General features: G+C 35.7%; 1 protein-coding gene across 1 annotated transcript in view; it reads left to right on the top strand.

The window, feature by feature from the left end:
• Positions 1–20,561, top strand: part of LOC150104710 (GTP-binding protein 8-like) — a 116,643-nt gene extending 96,082 nt beyond the window's left edge. The window contains exon 7 of the mRNA XM_090395613.1: positions 20,484–20,561. Coding sequence (XP_090251739.1) covers positions 20,484–20,508 — 25 coding nt within the window. The 3' untranslated portion in view covers positions 20,509–20,561. The remainder of the gene's footprint in view (positions 1–20,483) is intronic.
• The last annotated feature ends 3,827 nt before the right edge of the window (positions 20,562–24,388 follow it).

Here is a 24,388-nt window from a genome sequence, read left to right on the forward strand (position 1 = left end):
CATTCAGTATTGAGGTCTTCTCAGCAAATTGCTATCTTATAGATTGCCATCCATCCTTTGTAATTGGATTATCAGTTTTCTCTTGATTCATTCACTGTGTGTAATGGTAGAGGGTGTTTTTGCTTCATATTTTCTTACTAATGTATGTTCTTCTGGGCTCTTATTTCACCCACCTTTTTCCTCATATATGTAAAGCACCTTCTCTCAACTGACCTGAAATCCTATCTTGCAATATATCCTCATATGACATATCCTGGAGTGTTCAAACACCTCAAGATGATCTACAGTAAATACCCTAAGCACTTATCTCCATATACCAATTGGAATAAAACCTAGCCACCTTTTGTGCTTCCAGGATATCATTTCTCTTTATTTTTAAATTAATATTGTCAAAAAATGACATTAAGTAAAACAGTTTAATAAATTAATGACTAGTTTCATATGTCACTATTGTGTACTATTTCAGATTGATACAATAAATACAAATATAAAGAGGTATTAACATGGAGATTTCTAAATAACAAACTGTCATTTTTCAATTCGTTCAACAGACCTTGGGTTTTATTACACTTGGTCAGGCATCGTATCATCTCAACTAGCCTCCTTAAATTTGCAGACATAAGTAATAAAAATATTACTCCGTGTGATAACAACCAAAGGCCTTGAATTAAATGAGCTGGATAGCATGCATAAGAGACCTGCATACTGATGAATTAGATTGTGAGACAAATATGCTATATCCTGTAACAATGACCCAAACTCATGACATCTTATTTTTATATTCAACATATCTCACCTGTTGAATGAATTGAAAAATGACAGTTTGATATTTAGAAATCTTCAGTGGTATTAGAGTGGTTAGTGATACTAGTGTTGCTAGTGAACGTAGCAGTAGATATGAGCTGTGCTGAAAAGTGTTTTTTAATTAGTGTATAGTGTGGCTTTTTGTCCAAATTGTGCTGCAGTGTTTTTAGTTTGGATACAAGTGGCCTATAGTGGTGGTGGTGTTGAAATTTTTTGTTGTTTGTATTGTGTTTTGCTACTTGTTTGTTGTACTGCTTCAGCTTCTAAAGATGGCATTCATAAAGAAACGTACGTCAGCGGCACAGAAGGCTTCTGTATGAAAGTCTGGTTCTGCCTTGGATTTTTCACAGTGGATGCGTTGCAAAAACTGCTATATGTATATATGTATGCACCAAAAAATGTGAATGATCTGTGGACTGTTTGGGTAAACGAGACGAAGGAAGTAGTATGTGAAAAGTGTTTGAATAGATTAGAGTGATTAGAAATGGCAGCAAGCATCAGGACCATAGTAGAAGAGCTTCAGCAGGAGTTAGTGAAAATGAAAAGCAAAATGAAACATCTGGAAGAGGATATTAAACAACTAAAGGAGAGATTGGCAATGATAGTGAGAAGGAGGAAGTTAATGTTATAAAGAAAGAGTCAAAGGATAGTTGTATATCAGTGTATGGGGACTTGATTGCTATTGGTGTGATTACTAATAAAGTGCACAAAACGTGCTTTCTTGGTGAACCAATGAAGCAAGTAATGGATGCGTTACAGAAAAGGAAATACCAGGCATCAAAATTGGTGGTAGTCGTGGACACAAATAACTTGGCTGGGGGGGAAAAAAGAATGTTGATAGAAACTTGAGGAAGTTGTTGCAGTAGGTAAAGAAGAATAGTGTTGTTGGGAAAGTCATAGGCATGTCGCCCAGATATGATAACAGTGAATTGAGAAGGACAGCAGAGATAATGAATAGTAAGATGGCTGAGTTGTGTGAGGAAAAGGGGATTCAATTTGTAAATCTATGGAGTGAATTTGAAGGGAAGTCAGAATGGTATAAAGCTGATGGATTACATATGATTGGGTTTGGAGTTGGGCATTTAGAAAGGCTATTGTTTTCTGAGAAGGCACAGTCAAGAAGTTAATGTAGCAAATGATCAGTCTACCTGTGAAACAGGATAGCACAAATCAACAGATTGTACAGCAGGAGGAAGATATGAGGTTGAAGATGTGGCTGCAGCAGCACAAGATGATGGAGTGCATAAAGGTGAGGATGAGATGGGTAGAAATGGAAATCACAGTCAGGATCAGGGAAATGGGAGTGGTCAAACTGAAGAGAGAGATGTGGTATTGCAACTAGAATAAATGTTGATGCTGGTAGAATGGCCTCAAACACAGGGATTGTTATGTTTATACACAAATGTAAGGAGTATTCTAAACAAGAAAACTAAGTTTGTTGCATTGATTGAAACTGTATCCCCAAAAATAATTGGAATAAGTGAAACTTGGTTGTCTGAGGGGGATGGGGATGTGATGTCAGGAATAGAATTAAAGGATATATAATTTTCGGAAGAATAGAGATCTGAAAGGAGGGGGGGGGGTAGAGTTGTTAATGACTGCAGAAGAATTGGGTCTGTCAAGTGTGGAAGTTGATAGCACGTGCACAGATTTTGAATCTGTGTGGTGCAAAGTTGAAATAAACAGTTTAGTATATCTAATAAGATAATGTTATAGGCCAAGGAATGCAGAAACTACTGATTGTGAAATGTTTAGGCAAATTAGTTGGGCATGTAAAAAGAAGGTGATCATGATGGTGGACTTTAATTACAGGAATATATACTAGAAGGAAGAGATAGTGTATGGGAACAAGGAGAGTGAGTTTGTGAAATTTCTGAGAGATAAGTATCTTAGGCAGCACATGATTGAAGAAACTAGAGGCTTTATTGTTTTGGATTTGGTGATCTTCACAAGATGTAGTTGTTAATAAAGTGTTGACACTGTCGTCGATTGGTGAGAGTGATTTGGGAAGTGATGAAACAAGAAAAGGTCACTGCCAAAAATGGATACATGTGAAAGTATAAAGCAGGTGAATATAGGAAGCTCTGTAGTCAGTTAGCATCAGTACTTTTTTGTAGTGTTAATAATTGGTGGATTTTTATATTGATGAGATATTCATAGATATTATCATAATATTTAATCCTACCATAGAGATGATCTGTTTCTAACAATTATTTTTAATTTATTTCTGAGTGTACCTATATATTATTATATGCACAAGGGTTCACTCCAATTGGTGCAACGATCTTAACTCTTTCTTTCAGAATCCAAATAATCACTGACTCAAGACCAAATATAAAATAAACACATTTAATAAAACAAAAACAATATATATACACTGCAAACAATATTACATAACTAACAAATTAATTGGATCCAAGGCCTTTTAAAAATAAACTTACACTTAAGACTAAACACTTTGTTTCCAAAATGACAATGTTCAGCCAATTTCTCTCTCTGTCAAGGCCCTTTTCTGAAGATATATGACTCCATTCTTCATTTACACAGGATCCTTTTCATCATTCATGTAGCACACACAAAATCTTCCTGACTTAATTCTGTCTCTTTTCTTCAGTAGAAATAATAGTCAGATCTGGCGTCCTTAATACAGATGAAACTTCCTAATCAGAGTTTTCTCGAACATTCCTTTTGAACGTAAATAGCAAATTCTTCTTTTATTCACTAAATGCTTATTGACAGTCTTAACTCTTCCAATAAAAAAATACTTGCAGTTCTATGATTTCCTTTTCGGAATCTACTATAAATCTTTCAATTAGTGTTTCCTCCAATATTCCGTTTAAAATGCATATAGCAATATTTCCCTTTTATTTATCCACATACTAATTCCACATTAAAACTTAATAGTTCCACGATTCCTTTTTCGGAATATACTATTAATTTTTTCTCTGACTGTCACAATAAAACTTAAGTTCCACTGAATCTAAATATCTGCCGGCCTGTGTTCTAAATTCCTTCCGAACACTAATTGTTTACAGCCGTTACTCAGATACTCGATGCTTTCCTTGTCAGCTGTCAATCCCACATCCCACTTCTCGGCAAGCATGCGCACTCCATGAAACTAATAAGCAAGAAGTTAGGTATAAATAATGGCTGACACGTTGTCTGCGTTAGCGACAAGAGAGAATGTATTCATAAAAACACAAAACTTAATATTTTAAATTACAATAAAATTCCTGTAAGTAATACAAATATCAAATCTGGCAAGTACATCAATTTTTTTTTTTTAACTTCTTTACATTTCAATAACGGGCACATTGCAAGTGCCAACGTGTGTGTTATGAAACTAAAACTAATAAACATTTTAACATAAACAATTCGTAAAAATATTCAGAATTTTAATCATGATTATTTTTACATCAATTTCATCTTTCTCTGAAAATTTTTTTTAAAAAAAAATTTTTAAATATTTAACCTATAGCTAACAAAACTTTTAATGCTATTCCTAGATCTAAAAAAAATAACGTGATTCTTGCTCATCATTATTTATACAATCGGAATCAGTGGTTTCAGAATCATCTGATGCTAGAGATGATTCAGAATTTACATCTTCTAATTTACTATACTTACAAATCTCATTTCTATATTTTTCAGATATTTCATTTAAACTATTTGAATTATGCCGTAAATCTACAGAATCATCACTATCAGAATCAAATTCTACAGGTTTCCGAGATTCTTTATCCTTATTAACTAAATTAGAGGTATTTTCACATTCCTCTGGCTTTACTCTATATTAACTAACTTATGATATTCTGCTATAATTTCATCCATGTTAGAGTCAGTTTCATTATCACCACTCTTACATTGTACATTATCTGAATTATGTACCCTGAGATTTCTAAAATTTCCTGCATTAGGTTTTGTTTTACCCAAATTAAATTTTCTCCTTTGCTGCATATTTGAATTATGAGCTTTAAAACTATTCCCTTTCCTACTATTTGATTGTGAATGAGATGCACAATTAGTACTAGGAAAACTATGCTCATTTTTCAATATTTTATTCATATTGTCTCCTAATATAACTAAATTTCTACTCCCTAAAAAGTTCCTTTTTAACCTATCAGAGTGTACACTTAAAATTTTACTAGGATTTTTGACATCTTGAATGCTAAAATTCACAGGAGAAAATTTATCTAAAATTCTATATGGACCTAAAGGTTTCCTTCCAAATTTCCCAACTCTTTTTATACTAGATTTATCATTTAACAATACTAAACCACCTGGTGCAAATGACTTATACTTTCTAAAACTATTTATATACTGCCTAGTTTTCTGAGAACTTAATCTACTTATTTCACCTACTAATCTATGAGTAGTGGAAAATTTATCTACTGCTGTTTCCAGATATTCATTTATGTCATTATATCCTGTATTAGGAATGACTGAAACAAGTTCATTAGGAAAGATTGGATCAAAGCCATATAAAGCAAAAGATGGTTTTTCTTTGATAACAGAATGAAAAGCAGATCAAATAATGCTTGAAAAAGATATGTGTCCCAATCATTTATTTTAGTATTTGCCAGATTGGAAAGTATTTGTTTTATATTTTTATTCAGTCTTTCACACATACCATTACACTGTGGGTGATAAGGTGGTGTAAAAATCTTCCTAACATTAAGTAATTTACATAACTGTAACAATAGTTCAGATGTGAAATTTGCTCCTTGATCTGAAAGTAATGTCTGAGGAGTTCCATATCTACAAATTATCATATTCAAAAACTTTCTTGCAATAGTCTTTGCAGTTTGATCCTTCATTGACACTGCTTCAGAAAATCTAGTTAGCATGTCTATGACTACTAGAATATACCTATTGTATATTCTAGTAGTCATAGACATAGTAATGTAATTGGCAGTGGACCTACCACATCAATATCAACAGCCTGAAAAGGTCTAGTTGGAATTGGAAATGGTTGTAATGGAGCTTTTTCTCTAAAAGGGGATCTTATTTGGTACTTATGGCATGATTTGACATATGTGAGTATATCATTCTTCATACCTTTCCAGATGTAACGATCCTTTATTCTTTCCCAAGTTCTAGAAAATCCTTGATGTCCTGCCAAGTCTGAATCATGGAAAGTGTACATAATCCAAAGAATCATTTGAGTTGGTGCCAATATTTTCACTTTCAACCTTTCATCTTCCATTTGTCTAGATAAGAGTAATCCATCTTTATCTAAAAATAAGTTTTCCAGGTTTAAAAATGTATCCAGTTGAGTTTCACCCTTCAACACTGCTTCATAAATAGTTTTGAGTACAGGATCATCTTTCTGAGCTTGGACAATCTTATCCTTTTCCCAAATTTGTGAACTAGGTTCCTTATTCTTTAGAGTCTCAATATTGAACACTTGATCATTATCATTAGTGTCTTGAAAAACTTCAGGAGACTGCTCTAATTTTCCTTTGTCACCTGATTTCCTGTCTAAACGGCATTCTAGTCCACACAATAACACTGTATTATCAACAAAATTACATGCAAAACCATAACGTATCAGAAAATCAATTCCAAATATTACTTGTACATTTGGATTTGATGATTCTGGAATAATTATTAATGGATGACAAACTTTCAATAGAAAACAAGGAATTGAAAGAAATAAATTTATTTGCTTATCAGCTGAAATTTCTGATTCAAATATTCCCTTTAATTTAATTGGATAACTTAAAATTGAAATATCATTTGGAATTAGAGATTTAATTTTGCTAAACAAGTTATAAGAAATGAGTGAAATATGTGCACCTGTGTCAAGTAAGATTTCACAAGGCACATCTTCAATAAATCCTTGTAGAACTGTGAAATTATCTCCATTAGCATAAGGAGCTAATGCTACATCAAACTCTCTTTTAGGGTTGGAGCTGTCTTTAGCTTTACCCATGTCTAGTGAGTAGTTTGACATTTCTGTCGTTGCCAGTATGATATTGGAATAATAATTATTTCCAGATTTACTTTTATCCTCAGATTTCTTATGTTGAAAACAAGATAAGATTTATCCCTAACATAACAGTCTTTAGCAAAATGACCTGGTTTATTACATCTAAAGTATTTGGGAACATATCTTCTTTGAGATGTTTTATTCCTGTCAATACCATTAGATTTACAAAAGAAAGATTGATTATCTGTAGTATTCTTGGATATTGTTAAATCAGATATCATCTTAAACAGAAGTTCCTGTCCTTGTACTATTGATCTCTGTTGTCTTTCTATTTCTTCACTAAGAAAGGTTTTGAGTTCCTCTAATTTTCCCAAATCATGTAATTGTACCTTGTACTCAAATTCTGGAATATCTTTAGTGAAATTCACAGAAGTTTCCTTAGACTGTTTCTTTTTATTAGTACCTTTAAATTTTTGAAACTTTCCTTTTCTCACTTTATCTGTAGCCACTGTGTTAAGAGAATGAGTTTCATTATACTGAGAAAAGTTCACCTGTTTATTGTTTGAGGAATGAAATATATCTCTAAGTCTCTCTTCCTTTTCTTTAACAAGTTCAAAACACCGTTCAAGGTTTTTAACCTTTTTCTTGTATGCTGTTTCTTTCAAATTATCTCTAAGGCCATGTCTAAATTGATTAAACAGCAACCATTCCAAAGAGGATTTCTCTTCAGATAAAACATTAAATTCATGAGCAATGCTCCAAAGTCTATGATAGTATTCTGAAACAGACTCCCTATTACCTTGGATGCACTGTTGAATTTTCCAAATGTTAGGCCCTAATTCTCTTGCACTTGAAAATTCTGATATTAGCAAACTTTTAAAAGTTGCTTAACTGTCAGTGACTCTTAGTAAAGGAGATGTGTTTAAGAATGTTTTGGCTTTGCCCAATAATTTACTGTGAAGTATAATCAACAAATGAAAAACTGACCATTTTCCTAAATCTCTAATTTTTTCTGCATATCTGAAAAATGTTTCTACACTTTCACTACTATCACTTGAGAAAGAATAAGGCTGTGGGAATTGAAGACATATCACCATGTATTCTTAAGAAATGTGCACCACAGTTTGCCATGCCCTTGACCTGGTTATTTGAAAGTCTTGCAGTAGGTAGAGTTTCTTAGGAGTAGAAAGAAGGCAAAATAGTACCACTCCACAAGCATGGTTCTAAGACAGAAGTTTCCATCAATAGGCCAGTCTATAACTGCAGTTGTTGTCAAGGTGTTTGAGAGATTGGCAAGGAATAGAATACAGAATTGGGTTGATGGGCATACCATTTTTTTATGATGGTCAGCATGGATTTGTAAAGGGTAGGTCCTGTTTTAGTAATTTCCTTGCATTTTATGATAAAGTGACGAGTGTGTTAGATAAGGGAGAATCATATACAGTGATAGAGTTTGCAAAAGTGTTTGATAGATTACCACATGATAAGTTGGTGTACAAGCTGGATCAGAGATTGGCTCTGAAAAAATACCAGCAAGTTGTGTATAATGGAGCAGTTCTCAAAAAGAGGAGGGTAACAGTGGCATTCCCCAGGGTTCTGTTCTTGGGCCCCTGCTGTTTAACTTGTTTGTAAATGATATATCATGTGGACTGACTGGGGATCTTCAGTTATTTGCTGATGATGCAAGTTGGGAAGAATTATAAGTAAGAGGGGTTGTTTGAAAGGTTTGGTAAAAAATAAGTTGAACAAATTTTTTTTTGGAAAAAATCACCTTTATTTCTCAACATAGTCTCCATCGAGATCTACACATTTGGTCCAGCGAGTTTCCAATTTTTTTCAACCCATCTAAAAAGTGGAATTTGTCAAATTGTGCAAAATAGTCATTGACTGCTTTGATGACATCCTTGTTCGAAGTTAAATTTTTCCCACTGAGCCAAATTTTTAAATTTGGCAACTAGAAGAAGTCACAACATGTTGCCAAATCCAGAGAATACAGTGGACATGGAACCAATTCAAACCTCAATTCATGCAATTTTGCCATTGTGATGGCTGATGTATAGGATAATACATTGTCTTGATGAAAAAGCACTTTTTCGTGCTTCAATCTTCAGTTCTTCTTTTAAATGTAACATTACGCATAAGAGACTCCTGTTATTGTCTTACCCTTTTCCAAATAGTCTATTATTATTATTATTATTATTTCGGGCGACTCCAGGAGTCCTTAGACTCATCGAGGGAGGCCCTAAACATCATGTCCACACAACTATGCGATTACATTCTCACAGTATCTATCATACCTTGTCTTGAACTCGTTCTCCGTCATAGCACCCACAACAGACTCTGGCAGCTTATTCCACTCATTTACCACTCTAAAAGTAAAGAACCCAGCTCTAACACCCCTGCTAACCACACTCTTGCCCAGCTTCCATAGGTGTCCCCTAGTTCTCCCACCACCAGTCCTGATCTCAAAAATATCCTCTGAATTAATCCTATAGAATCTCTTTAGCAATTTGAATGTCTCAATCATATCTCCCCTCCTCCGCCTATCAACTAGTTTCTGCAACCCACAAATCTTCAACCTGTTCTCATATGGTTCATTCCATAGACCTGTTATCATCTTAGTCACTCGCCTCTGGATCCTCTCCACCTCCTCCCCATCAAGAAGGAACTGAGGTGACCAAATCTGGGCACGTAATCGAGATGAGGTCTTATCAAGGCTCGGTACAGAGGTACAATAACTTGCTTGTCTCTGCTCGTCAAGGTATTTTTCAACAACCAAGTGAGTTGATGAGCTGATTTAGCTACTTTTGCAGTGTGCCCCCTAAACTTCATCTCCTTATCCACCAACACTCCCAAGTCCCTGGCCTCATCAATCTCTTGGAGTACAGTTCCACCAATGTGGTATGCTGCTGCTAATCTTTTCACCCCAAAATGCATAACCTTACATTTTATCACATTAAATTGACATCCATTCTCCTTAGCCCAGAACTCCAATCTATCTAAGTCATCCTGCAAGACTTTGACATCTTCTGCATTCACTATTGCCCTACCCAACTTTGCATCATCAGCGAACAAATGAATTGTTCCACTTAGATCCTTCCCTATATCGTTAATGAACAGATTAAACAGCAGTGGTCCAAGAACAGAACCCTGCGGCACACCATTAGTCACAGGCCGTCTTTTGGACTCTACTCCTGAATAAACTACTCTTTGATATCTCTCCATCAACCAACCACCTATCCATCTCACCAACCCTATATCCATTCCCATATGTTGTAGTTTACGGATTAGTATTCCATGTGGTATCCTGTCAAACGCCTTTGCCAGGTCCAGCGGTATCACTGTAAACCCATTTCCCTTATCCAGTTCAGCTGTCACCTTGTTATAAAACTTGAGCAAGTTACTGAAGCATGATCTACCCTTCACAAAGCCATGCTGTCCCCTGTACAGTATCTCGTTTTCATCAATCCATTCCTGTATTTTTTCCTTGACTACTTTCTCTAAGACCTTGACAACGACTCCTGATATGCTGATCGGTCGGTAATTTGCAACCGTAGTCTTGGATCCTCCTTTATGCAGTGAAACTATTTTCCCCTCTTTCCACACCTTCGGGACTAAGCCAGACCTGAGACTCAGATTAAACAACATGGTCAAGGGCACTGATAATTCTTTAGCAGCTTCACGCAAGACCCGTGCCGGTATACCATCCAATCCCACAGATGTGTTCACATTAAGGTTCTGTAATAGACTAGTCACCTCCACTTCATTTATCACTATTACCGTATAAACTAATGGTTCCTTCATTTTTTCAATGTCACCACCTGGATGATATGCTTTTGCAAAGTGTGCGCTCAGTAACTCCACTATAGCGACTGATTCAGTGACCTCCTTACCATCGTCATTCCTTAAAATCATTTTGCTGTGTACAGTTTTTTGCTTGCTTGCAGCATATTGAAAGAACTGTTTTGGATTCTCTTTTGCTTGCAAAGCTAGTTTCCTTTCATAATCCGCTTTTGCTTTTTTTACCACACTCGTTACCTTTCTGGCCTGCACTTTATACCGTTCGTGTGCCTGCAGGTCACCCCCTTTCTTTAAATTCCCTCCACAGTTGTTTCTTTTTTTGCAGCTCAAGCTTAATGGTGTTATTCATCCATTTAACCCCTACTTGTTTTACTATTCAGACCCTAGGTATACAATCAGCCATTACCTCCTGTAAATGCTCCTTGACCACTTCCCATGCTCTATCGACGTCCAGCCCTTGCAGTTGTACATGCCATGGCACTGATCCAAGCAATCTCCTAAGCTTGTCATACTTGCCAGCACGGTAATTCCACATATACCCTGTCGAAAATACTTAATCGAAAATTCCACACCTTTAGCCACCTCCCAGGTCAAGACCTTATGATCACTCTCACCAATAGGCAACATGGTCATATTCATTACAGTCAAATTCTCAGATGCTATTACCAGGTCAAGCACTCTCACACCCCTAGTATTTTCAATTACATGCTGTCTCAGATAGTTATCTCTTAATAATTGAATAAAATCCTTTTCCTTCCTCACATGTATCCTCTCCTCCTTCCAATCAGTGTTACCATAGTTGAAATCCCCCATAATAATTACCCTCCTTCCACTCATTTCATCAATTTCCCTATGCATACTATCTCCATCATCTATTCCATCACCTGGTCTATAGCAGCACCCAACTGTATATTTTATTCTGCCAGTCTCAATCTCACACCAAATAGCCTCAAATGAGCTCCTTTCACTATCCTGCGATACAACTTCAATTCTCCTTGGCTGCAGTTCATCAGCTATCATCAGTAATACCCCTCCCCCCCCCCATTTTATTCTCTCTGTCCCTCCTAAACACACTATAACCTACACATTCTATCCCACTAACTATATCTTCTTCCGTCAGCCATGTTTCACTAATGCCAATAACCTGTGGCCAGGAAGAGCCAATCAAGGCCAAAAATTCTTCCTTCTTGTTTCTAATACTCTTGGCATTAGTATACTTGAAATGCAGTGATCCCTTAGTCCCACCCCTATATTGATACGTTATTTTAAATGACCCATTCCCATTTTTTGTCCTTAGTGCTGGCTCGGGTACATTATATACATTCTTACACTCATCTGTCTCACTGATGTCTGCATATCCATCCCCCCCCCTCCTTGGTAGTTCTAGTTTCCCTGGTTTTGCACATCCATTTTCACTTCATTCAGCAACACACTTTCCAGTCTCCGCACACCAAGTCCATTCAAATGCAGGCCATCCATCTTGTATAAGTCCTTTCACCCTTCAAACTCATTCCACACGTCCACGAATTCCACACCACACTGTCTGCATAACCTATGCATAATGTCATTTGCGATTATGGCCCTCCTCCTAAACTCCTCTCTGTCATACCGCGGCAACAGACTAACCATTCTAACTCTGTCACTCTTTTCTTTCGCTACCTTTAACAATACTTTCAAGTCCTCTCTCATAAAAAATTTATCACCTTTCAATTCATTCATACCTGCCACAATTATTAATTCTTTCACCCTCTGTTTTTGCACTCTAATACTCTCACTTACATCCTTAAATTTCGCACCCGGTAAGTACGATTTAGTTACACTGTCATATATCACCCCTCTTAATAACGAGTCACCATACAACACTCTTTCCTTCATTTCAGAAACTCTCTCATTCTTGCACTGTTTTTTTACGTTAGCCGAATCACTCTGGAAAGAGTTTTGCAGGTGCTCTAATTGCCGCTGCGCATTTTGTATCACTGCGCGCAACCTAGCAATCTCACTTCCTACAAATAATTCCTCATTATTTTTATCATTTAAACCATTTTCTCTCTCAGTATTGTTGCTTTCACTCTTTCTTAGATCACAGCTCTCATTGCCATCTTGTACATCGCAATTCTCTATCAAGCCACTTTCACTCACATTCTGGCAATTCTGGCTTTCTTCAACCATAACTATCTCACTACCTGACACATACTTCAACTCCTCACTTTGCTTACACTTTCTGCACATTCTCCCACCACTATCACTTTCAATCCAAATTCCAGCCTCATTCGGGAATGCATACATCCCATACACATCACATTGGACAAACTCTCTCACATTATAGTTTTTGTACAATGGCATCGTATTTTTGGACGCCATTATCTTACGTCGCATTTGCGCCATATTCAAATCTATGAAACGTAATGTTATATACTAAATTAAATAACGTAATTCACACCAAAATCTCACAGACACAACAAGCTACCAAAATTAGGCAATATTACGTTATGATTTTAACCTATATTCTAATTTTTACTTAAAATTGTACTTAGCTTTCGGGAGCTCTCTGAAAACACAACCATTTGTCTGGCCCTCTAGTGGGCAACCCCAATTATGATAATTCCTTGGGAATCCCAAAAAATAGTGGGCATCACCTTCCCAGCTGGCAACATATTTATATGATAAATATGTTGCCAGTTGAATGAACCTCCCACAATGAGTCTCTTGACTCCATGGAGGGTGTAATAATAATAATTATATTTGTGTTTAATGTATCAATCTGAACAAGTACATAATGTTGATGTACAAAACTAGTCATTAATTAAATTATTTTACTTTTTTATGCATTTTTGGCCAGTATTCATTTTAGAATATGAATACTACAATCAATGGGAATATAAACTTTATGATTTGGTCTTGCAAAAAAAGACCTTGGTTTTTCTCCAATTACCTTTGGTAACACTCAGCTTAGCAGTCAAGACCCCAGATCTTTCTTCTCAGAATAACACAGTGACACTTATTCCTATCCTTTCCTAGCACAAATATATCACTTTGATAGTGTACTTAGCTTTCAAAGGGGGGGGGGGGATTTGGGCATACTTTTTCACTCGAGGCATTACTTTTCATCTGTCCATCTATATACCATGTACAGATATCAAATCTGCCTATCCTTTGATTGAATGCTGTTTCACATTTGAAATGGTATACATAAAGCCTCAGTTCTTGATGTTTAGAAGAGGTTAGTTTGGCTGATGCATCATCTTCTCTCTCACACAAACTTTTTCAGTCATTGTCCCACAGATTGTCAGTTTTCACATTGTGTCTCTTCTACAGAATTTCACAGCCATGTTCATCTGGCATCTATCATACCCCATTATATCTGATAAAACTACAGTGGAATTGCTAACTATTTGCATTCATTTTTCATTCTATCTATCTTAGTTTTATAGAACAGCCTTCTCCTTGAAGTATTTCCCATAGACCACAACATTAAAAAAATAAGAATATCAACAAATTACTTTTCTCTGGAACTCTGCTCACACACTGCATGAATTTTTAATATGCTTTGTGTATTTTTATATGTGGGTGTGATTTTTTTTTTTTTTTTTTAAATTACTTTGTGGTGCTAAGACTTAAAAGATAACATTTGTGTATACTTTGTCAGTTCTGCCGGACTGACAGATCCATAAAGCTAATGTTTCCATTAGATTTGCAGTTGATCATGTAATCTGACTATAAGTTGATAAAACAACTGTTGTCAGAACCTCTTGTCTTCGTTGGCAATTCTCCATCAGATATAAATTCGAAGTTCAGAATAAGATTACAGACTTCTGATTATTTCCTTTGCATGTTCAGGAAGAAATCTTAACTAATTAGTTTAGATTTCTTCAAGAACATTCTCTTGCATGGTACTCCAGAATTACTGATAAGAGACTTTATTCCAGACATTATAAAATTATTTGAATTTCAGAATCAGTGCAGATATTTTAAACATAAATAAAAACTACAAGAAAATGGATGGAACACTAGTGATGAGTACCTCTTATCTCTTGCCTTCATCTGCTATATAAAATTTTGAGCAACGTATTTTTGATTCCATTATTTTGTTTTACAGCATAAGTGTATTATGTGAATTATGCTTTATAATTTGAAATTCTTTACAAAAATTATAAGCATTTCCATATCAGATCAGTTCCATCTACAGTACAATTTTGTTTAACATCGAACCTGATGCCTCTTTTTATCAGGCCCTCCACTTCCTAGATGCTTAAATGCAATCTTCATTGTGCATATTGAAATGTATACATACTGTTGTATACCTTTCATTATGTATATGCCAAACCAAAGGATTTTCATCAGTTAAGTACCATCAAAATGTTAAGACCACTTACTGCTTCTGTGTTCCTGAGATTTCATCCAATTCTCATTTCTTTTCTATAACTTTGGCAGTCACTGTTTTCTGTCTCCTTCAGAATATGCTCATATAATCTCTGTTCCATATGTTCCAAGTGTGTCAGAAAAAATAGGCTCAACTCTCACATAGCATTATAACTCATCTACTCACTGTAACAAATGATCAAAAATTCTCAGCTAAAGCTTCATAGGTTTAATTTATTTTAAAGGAAATTTGCTATAACAAACTACTCCTGTAGTCCCTGTTTTGCTGTAGTCCTTAAATTTTCTGTACTGAGAAATTTAAGTATTGAGACTACTGTTCACATGAAATAAGCAGAATTCAAAAGGTCATCCACTCAATGGGGCCTTTCTCCAAATCTCTGGTATTGACTGCTGATGTCTTCTCTCACCTTAAAGGCAGTGATTCAACCATTTGTTCTTTATCTGTTGGAGTTTGGTCTCATTTGTATACTTTTTTCTGCATTTCACATCAGTCAGATGTTTCTGACTACATATCTGCTCTCGACTTGATGTTTTCTTTTTATCCCACCAATCTCAGTATACTTGAGACATGTTGCATATGGCCATTCTAATAGTACAGTAGTATTCAATGCTATTCTTACTAGCTTATCTTGCTCCTGCAGCCATATCCCTATCACCATACAAAAGTTACTCAGGCTACCTCACAACAGCAACTCAGGTTACTTGAGTATACAAAGTTACACATTATCACATACACACTTGAATGTAGATTCTATCTCAAAGAAATACCTTACTGCCCATAAACCTGCAGCTTGGCATGTGCCATTAGTTGTATGCTATTGATGGATGCCATTTAGCACAGGGATAGCTGTGATATATTAGCCGCTGAGTATATATGTATAAAAATATTGAATATATAAGAAATAAACTTCTCTGTCCATCTGTCTGGTAACAAAGTTATAGTTCTATTTAGAAAATGATGTAACTTAATAACAGAATTGTATAAAATACAGTCAAGGTCGTTTACAGATTGTTTGTATTCAACATTTTTTTGTATTCTTATTTGTATTTAGGTTGAAAAGTATATTAATTATTTAATGCTGTCAACATTAAAGGCATGAATCATATCTTCTTTTGGTGTAGTGTTTGTATATAGTTAACTGGAAATGAAAAATCTCATCAGAGTTAATATTAAAATTCCAACCCACAAGAATGATTGAGAAAACATTTTATTTTATACCAAATTTGTGTACAGAAAAAAGTATAAGTAATGCTGTTTTTCTGTTTCTCATTATGAATTTCAAAAATAAAATTTTTTTACAAAAGTTTGTGACTTTTTTTGTTTTGTTCATAAGGGTCAGGGGTGCTTAAGGGTCAAAGCTGTATAACTGAGAGGAGACCTCCACATAGCCTTTAAAGGAATGCAGAGAACCGACCAGGGCTTCTGACCTAATGTCCAATCCTCACCTTCTCGTGGTGCACCCTGTTGGGTATCTACTTGGATACTGAACGAACGAGGATGGGCTGGCAATTTGGGATTTAGCCGACCAAATTGTATTCTTATTGGTTAAACCAAAATAAAAAATGATGGTACAACATGACAAAATTTCATGCCGGCTGGGCGTCGCCCGGTTAAAAAAGGCCCCCGTTGTTTTCGCCAGGGAACCAGGGCGAACAGCGAAAAGTCAGCTACTGGAACAAATCTGAAAACAAACCCCAACTCAACATCACCAGAGTTAAAGATCGGTACTATCAACGTAAGAAGCCTGAATGGCAAAGAAATGGAGCTAGCTGAGGAATTAGATAAGTACCAGATCGACATAATAGGGGTGACTGAAACAAAAAAGACCAAAACTGGTGAGATCTTTCTGAGCAATAAATACAAAATGTTATATTCAGGCAATAACAATCAAGGAAAAGAAGGAGTAGCCATAGTATTCAACACAAAATATGAGGCTAATCTTCTTGAATGGCAGTCAGTCTCAAGTAGAGTAATGTGGGCAAATATGAGAATGGGGAACTGGACAATGAGACTTATTTGTGCCTATGGTCCCACAGAAGGTTCTACTAAGGTAGAAGTGGAGTAATTTTTTGAGGCTTTAGAAAAAGCAACTGACACAATGAAAAATGAAAAGTTGTCCTTGTTGGGGATCTAAATAGTAGAGTAGGAAATGATTGTGAGACATACAAAAATATTTTGGGAAAATTTGGAGAAAAGAGCAAAGCTAATAATAATGGCAAATATCTGTTGGATTTCTGCTCAGGACATGGACTGGTTATTACTAACACCATGTTCCAACATAAAAATGTGCACAAATTCACATGGAGAGAACAGGCTAGGAATAAGAAAAGTCTCATTGACTATGTTATTGTTGATAGTGATGTTTTCTCCCTGGTGCAGGACACCAGAGTGTACAGAGGATTTGAAATTGGAAGTGATCACTATTTAGTCTTGAGCAGGATAAAATTGAATTTCATATTGAAAAGAATAACATGTAAGAAAGTTTTAAAGCGAATAAAAGTTGAGCAGCTCTCAGATGTAAACTGTAGACTAAATTACAGAAATATTATTGAAAAGAAAATGAAAGAGTTTGAGAACAGGAATCAAACCTTGGAGATTCAGTGGCAAACTCTGAAGGAAACATTGATTGATTCTGCCAGAGAGGCATGTGGTGAGGTTGTGTGCAAAGATAAAAAAAAATCAGAACTCCCTGGTGGACACAGGAAGTTAAAGAGGCAGTGAAGGAAAAGAAGAAAGCATATCAAAAGTTCCTGGCAAATAAGTCAGCTTTTACTCTTACAGAATACAGAGACAAATGTAAGAAAGCTAAACAGTGTGTAAAACTAGCTAAACAAAAGTCATGGGAGGACTTTGGCAAGAATATAGAAAATAAATATCAAGAAGGTGGCAAAATATTCTGGAGGTTGTTGAAGAAGCTTAGGAATGGAGGAAAGAGTGCTGTAAAAGGAGTTAGAGATGATAAAGGTGAAATGAAAACAGGAGAAAAAGATATCCTTGAAGTATGGAGTAATTACTTTGAAAAACTGCTAAATGAAACAAGCAGTGATGACAGCACAGTGATAAAAAACACTGACCAGGCATGCAGTCAGGAATACATATCCATACTTGAAGTAGAAAAAGCCATCAAAGGCTTGAAATGTGGAAAGGCAGCAGGAGTAGATGATATTCGACCAGAAATGCTGGAGTATGGTGGTATAAGAGTCTTACAGTGGCTGCACTGCATAGTTCAGAAAGCCTGGACAGAGGGACGAATTCCCGATGATTGGAGTAGAGCTCTCATAGTACCCATATATAAAAAGGGAAATAAAACTGAATGTGAGAATTACAGAGGTATTTCCCTACTGAGTGTTCCTGGCAAGATCTATGCAAGTATACTTGAGAAACGGTTGAGAAGAATTGTGGAAGAAAAGCTTGGTGAAGAACAAGCTGGATTCAGGCCAAATAGAGGCTGTCAGGATCAGATCTTCACTTTACGACAAATAGTCGAGAAAGCATGGGAATATAACAAAGATCTGTATTTAAGTTTTGTCGATTTGGAAAAGGCATATGACAAGGTGTCAAGAGAGAAGCTATTCAATACGCTGCAGTTATATGGTGTCAATGGGGCATTATATCAAGCAATACTTAGTCTTTATTTGAGTTGTGAGTCAGCAGTTAGAATTGAAGGAAGTACAGGAAGATGGTTTAATGTTAAATCTGGTGTGAGACAAGGATGTACATTATCCGCTCTGTTATTCATTATCTATATGGATCACATTATGAAGGAAAGTGGTATTAAACATGATATCAAAATTGGAGATGTTAATGTCTACTCTTTGCTTTATGCGGATGATGTTATACTTCTAAATAAATCCGCTACAAGTCTGCAAGATTCTCTGACTAAATTGAATAGCTGTTGTAATAGATATGGTATGAAGGTCAGCAATAAAAAGACAAAGACAATGAAAATAGGCAGAATCATTGAAAATGTCAACTGTGTTGTGAATGGAGAACCTGTGGAACAAGTAAAACATTTCAGCTACTTAGGCACAATTTTTACTGAAGATGGTAAACTAAATATAGAAATAGACAACAGAATCAGCAAAGCTGGTATCGTGGGAAGTCAATTGATTAAATTCATATGGAATAAGAAAGAAATTAGTCGGAACACTAAATTAGCTGTATATAGCTGTGTTCAAACCAATTTTAATTTATGGATCTGAGAGCTGGGTCAGAAGTAAAACACTTGACCAAAGACTAGAGACCGCAGATATGAGAGTCCTGAGAAAGATTAGAGGCGTGAGCAGATGGCATCAATGGCAATATCATATTAAAAATGAGGATATTAGGAAAGAACTTGACATTGTCAGTATCCAGGAATGCGTTAGCAGAGCTAATCTCAGATTGTATGGTCACTTAAATAGAATGGGAGAGGAAAGATTAGCAAAACAAGTGTTCTCTGCCAGGTTGGCAGGAAAACGACCCAGAGGAAGATCAAGATATAGGTGGATTGATACGGTACAAAGTGCCTTAGACGATAGAAATATAAGATCTGATAATGTTGGAGTCTTGACAAGTAACAGACTGATTTGGAGGAAAATTGTAGATAGGAAGTTAGTAATGATGTAATTTTTTCATGTAGTACTGTCATATCCTGTACACCCCTTGAGGGTACATGGCAGGAATTTGATGATGATGTGCATTGAAACCAGTATACTAAATCTTCGTTCATTTGAAACTGGAGACTACAAATTATCAGGTTTGAATTGAATCCTAATTAGAAGATATTTCCACAAATATATCAATTATATAAATGTGTATTACACAAGCAAACCTCTTTGTTGTAATGAAAAACCAAGAAAAACTTTTTTACTTTAGAACAAAAATGGTATTTATATACAGGTATCCCTTGATATGTGCGGCTTTGATTAGTGCACAAAAAAATTGTGACCATAAACTGGATATATATGCGGTATCAAATTTGATTAGTGCGGCCCAAAAAAGTTTGAAAATAAGCAAAGCATTAGACTTGATCAATGAAACCGATCAGATCATGTGGTACGAGTCTGCTCCAATGTTAGTAACTCACTCTCTGCCTCAGTCTCAGTGCTCCAATTTATCAGCAGAGCATGGCGAGTACAGACGTATATGTATTACAGTGTACGCTTATGGCCTATCCACAATCACGTGATTTTTTCAAATTATGTAAAGCATTACCCTTCGTAACCATGGCCTCTAAAAAGAGTAATAAACAAAAACTTATTACTTTCGATACTAAAATTGACATTATTAAAAGGTTTGATAACGGAGAAAGCAAAGCAAACATCAGAAGAGCTCTAGGCTTTGGTGAATCAACTATACGAGCCATTTTAAATAAAGCTACTGAGTACCGCGAACAAGGCAAGTGGCATCTGCATCTTTGAGTATGCAGTGTACTAGGAATAGAAGCCCATTAATGATCAAAATAAGTTTTTTTTTATAAAAAAAAATATTTAGATTAGTTTTTATGTAACAAATATGTATAAATAAAATATATAAATACATGTCACCTTAAAAAATAAATGTTTAAATTTTTATATTTTGCAGGATTCATTATAATTATTCTCATTAATTCTTAACATTGAATAATGGAGTTTTGATAGATGCGGTGTCCATCGAGGATTAATTGACCGCATATATCAAGGGATACCTGTATACATCATCATGAAAAGAGAAAAATATTGTAAGACAGAGTGATGTGAATAGTAATTTCTGATCCTAATTCAGATATGAACTGCATAGTTTGTTGCACTCTGAAGGAATCTCATAATAGTTTCAGTGTGTACTGATGGAAAGTTAAAAGCAAAACTGTTTTTTATAACAGACTAACAGTAAAGTGATGTTTCTATCCATGTGATAAGGCTTAAGTGCTCAGATGATATCATGTTTTAGGTTTAATGGAGTATTGACAGCACTAAGAAAGGATTAAAAACTAATTTGAACGCTTCCAATATTTCACCTCATTCACTGAGACATCTTTAGGGAGTACAAATGATATTTGTAACATACACACAAAGACACACTCTACTCCATTAAAAAAACGTGGGTGACTAAAGTCCTATCTAAGTGGTGCACATTCTATGAGCATTTGTAGGTGGCCTAGGATGTAAACTTGGACCTCTAATGATTGTTTTTTTCCCAGATTTTTGGAATGAAAATTATTGTCTCTATGATAGAACCTATAATCTGTTTCTTTGTTCTAGTGGAACTTCTCTTTCAACAGAACTCAACCATATACATAACACCTTCCTATCTAATGGCTACAGTGCTTACAGAATTTAAAAAATAATCAATTCTTCTCCCATTTCTTGGCCATCCTTTCAGAAGGATTTCAGATATGCCATCACCATCCCCTACATCTGTGGCACATCAGAAAAAATACCCAGGTTCTTAAAAAAAAGTACAACCGCTGCCTGGCTTTTAAGTCCCACGTAAACTTGCTACCTTTATCCATTCAACCAAAGATCATCTCCCTCCTATCTCAGTGGCTGGAGTATTACCCTGTTCCTGCAAGTTTGCTTACTTTGGACAGACAGGTAGATTAGCCACTATCCATTTAGTTGAACACTAATCTTACATCTGCAATCACAACTGTCTGGCCTTGCAGACCATGTATTGGATACCACCCACAGGATCTTTATGAATCTGTAGTGGCACTCAGAAATTAACCTAATTTAAATAAATATAGATGCTTAAAACTTCTCAAAATTTGGGAAACAATCATCGTCAGAGGTTCTAGTTTACATCTTAGGCTGCCTACAAATGCCCATTTAGAGGGAGTATCACCAAGCTAGGACTTTAGAATCACCCAGGTGTTTTCGTTGACTGTTGTGTTGTCTTTGTGTGTGTGTGTGTGTGAGTGAAATGTTATTTGTACTCCCTGAAGATGTCTCAGTGACTGATACAAAATATTGGAAGCATTAAAAATTAGTTTTTAATCCTTTTTAGTGTTGTCAATACTCCATTAAACCTCCAACACGATGTTGCTATATTGAAACTTAATTTCTGTAAATGGATAAATGCATTTCCATTTCAAAATCTGTTATTTTGATTGAAGCCTTAACACTTTTCAAATTAGCAGTTTTTAATGTTTTCAGTTAAGAAGCATTCATTAGTGATAATTTGAAGTATATAAAAGCATGCTGTTTTTGTTAACATTTGGAAAAGACTATTGACTAAACTCTGATCTAACTACTTTATTGATGTAATTTGTTTAGTGCAGATCCATTCTATTGTTATATTATTAGTTGTTGAAGAGAATTATGTATGCTTAATTTACTATACATATGACATTATTATGCATTTTTGTGTAAATTCTGATTTCTTCCTGCATACATTTTTAAATAAGAAAGAAAGAAAGAAACCATTTGGGCTGGATTTGTTCATATTTGTGGTGCTTAAACAGTATGTAGTTTACATTAACAGTTTGTAATTGTTCACAATAAGTATTCACAACAAAAATGTTAACTTCACTTGCTCTAGTGTGAATTTCAGAACTTATGCATCACTCTAACTGCAGGTGACTTTATCTTATTTGTTGAATGAGTGTAATAATTTTAGAATGAACTACTTGTGATAAAAGCACAATGCTTGTAGTTATCGTTGAGGAGTATGAAAAGAAAGAGCATCAGTTGAAACAATTTGAAAAATTAGTAAGCTATATATTGAATGCTGTAGAATATTAGTAAAAATTTCCAGAGCAGTGAAGAAATATATTTTTATTAAAAAGAATAAACACCTCTGTTGGAAAAGTACGAAAAATTATAACCTGTCTTAAGCCATATGATGCTATTTACCTTCATTTCTTATTGCATGGTTGCATTTATTACCAGTTGCTTATCAGCTGATTTACTTAGCTGATGAACAAAATACAGAAAATCCATGATTTAACAACACTTTGTATATCCAATTTCAGAAAAAACAGGGCATCATCCATCTATTGTTGGCTATTCAGTCACTGAGAGCATTACTGTTTGTTTGGCTTTCCTATTTGAGTTGGTTCTGTATATTACTGTACGTTTATTTGGCTGTGATATTTCTGTGTGTGTTATGGAGTAGTTATTCATAAATATGAAATTGGAATTCAACTGTTTTACCTGCATACAATATTCAAAACAAGTTCTGTAAAACTAGTCATATATTTTGTGCTTTTAGTAACATGTTTCTAACTTCATTATGTGAAAAAAATTGTGTCTTCCATTAAATTGTTCAAAATAACTGGAACCAGGGATAGAGGGAAGGCAGATAAGTAGCGAAACACAGAGAGAAAGTGTTAGAGGAGAGAGAGAGAGAGAGTGAGGGATGCATGTGAGCAATCAAGTAACAGGGTGGTAAGAGGTGTAATGTATAGGGGACTCAATGATCCATGGTGTGCAAGATAGGATGCGTAAGGAGGTGTTTGCCTGGAGGAACGATAGAAAGTATAGCTATGGCAATTAAGAGGAGTGGATGAGATGATTGTGATGGTAGGAACAAATGACTTGAGAGGTAATGTAAATTGGGCAGCAAGAGATACGAGATTCTTGCTTGAGGTTGTATGAAAGAAGACACAGAGAGGAAAGATAGTGTGCGTGTTACATAGGTATGATAGTGACGAGCTGAACAGAAGAGCAGCAATGTTGAATAACATAATAGCTAGAATGTGTCAGAAAGAGGATTGGAATATGTGGATGCTTGGAGGGCATGTGAGGACAGAAGGGAATTGTATGCAAGAGACCGCTTGCATTTGAATGAGGAAGGACGTAGGCATGTGGAGAGATTGTTGTTCTGAACGAGTCACTGTGTCATTGCAGGGAAACTAGAATGCCCAGGGTGGATGGTAGCAGGGGTGGCCTCTTGTGGGAATGGGTACTTGGGAGAAGGGGGATGACATCAGGTAACACTGAGCCCAGTGGAGTCTGGGGGGGGGGGATAATGTTGGATATAGAAACAGCTGGCATTTTTATGCTTTAAACTAATGCCAGGAGTATCCAGAATAAAGGAGAGGAATTGATGGCACTGATAGCATCAGCCTGGCCAAAGATTATTGGGATCACAAACATGTGGTTGACAGAAGAGGATATAATAACAGGAATAGAAGTAGCAGGGTACAGCATTTTTTGGCATGATAGGAAAGGAAAGCATGCTGGTGGAGTACTGCTTATGATAAGTGACTACTTATGTCTTTTAAGAGTGGAGGCTTTGGAAGGCAGTGACAATAATGATTTTAAAAGTATATGGTGTGAGGTAGATGTGGGCAAGACGGGATATTTAGTGGGGTGTTGCTACAAACCAAGGAGTACAGAGGGTAGGGACCAGGAGATGCTTAGACATTCGAGCTGGGCAGGTGCAAGAAGAATGATTGTTATGGGACATTTTAACTACAGCAGTATAAATTGGGGAGAGGAAGATGCATGTAGCAATAAGGGAATCAAATTTCTAGAATTCTTGAGAGACAAATGTCTTAGGCAACA

The sequence above is a fragment of the Typopeltis vanoorti genome, chromosome 7 (genome assembly GCF_054136105.1).
Source record: "Typopeltis vanoorti isolate ZY-2024b chromosome 7, IOZ_Tvanoo_1.0, whole genome shotgun sequence".
Taxonomy (NCBI): Eukaryota; Metazoa; Arthropoda; class Arachnida; order Uropygi; family Thelyphonidae; genus Typopeltis; species Typopeltis vanoorti.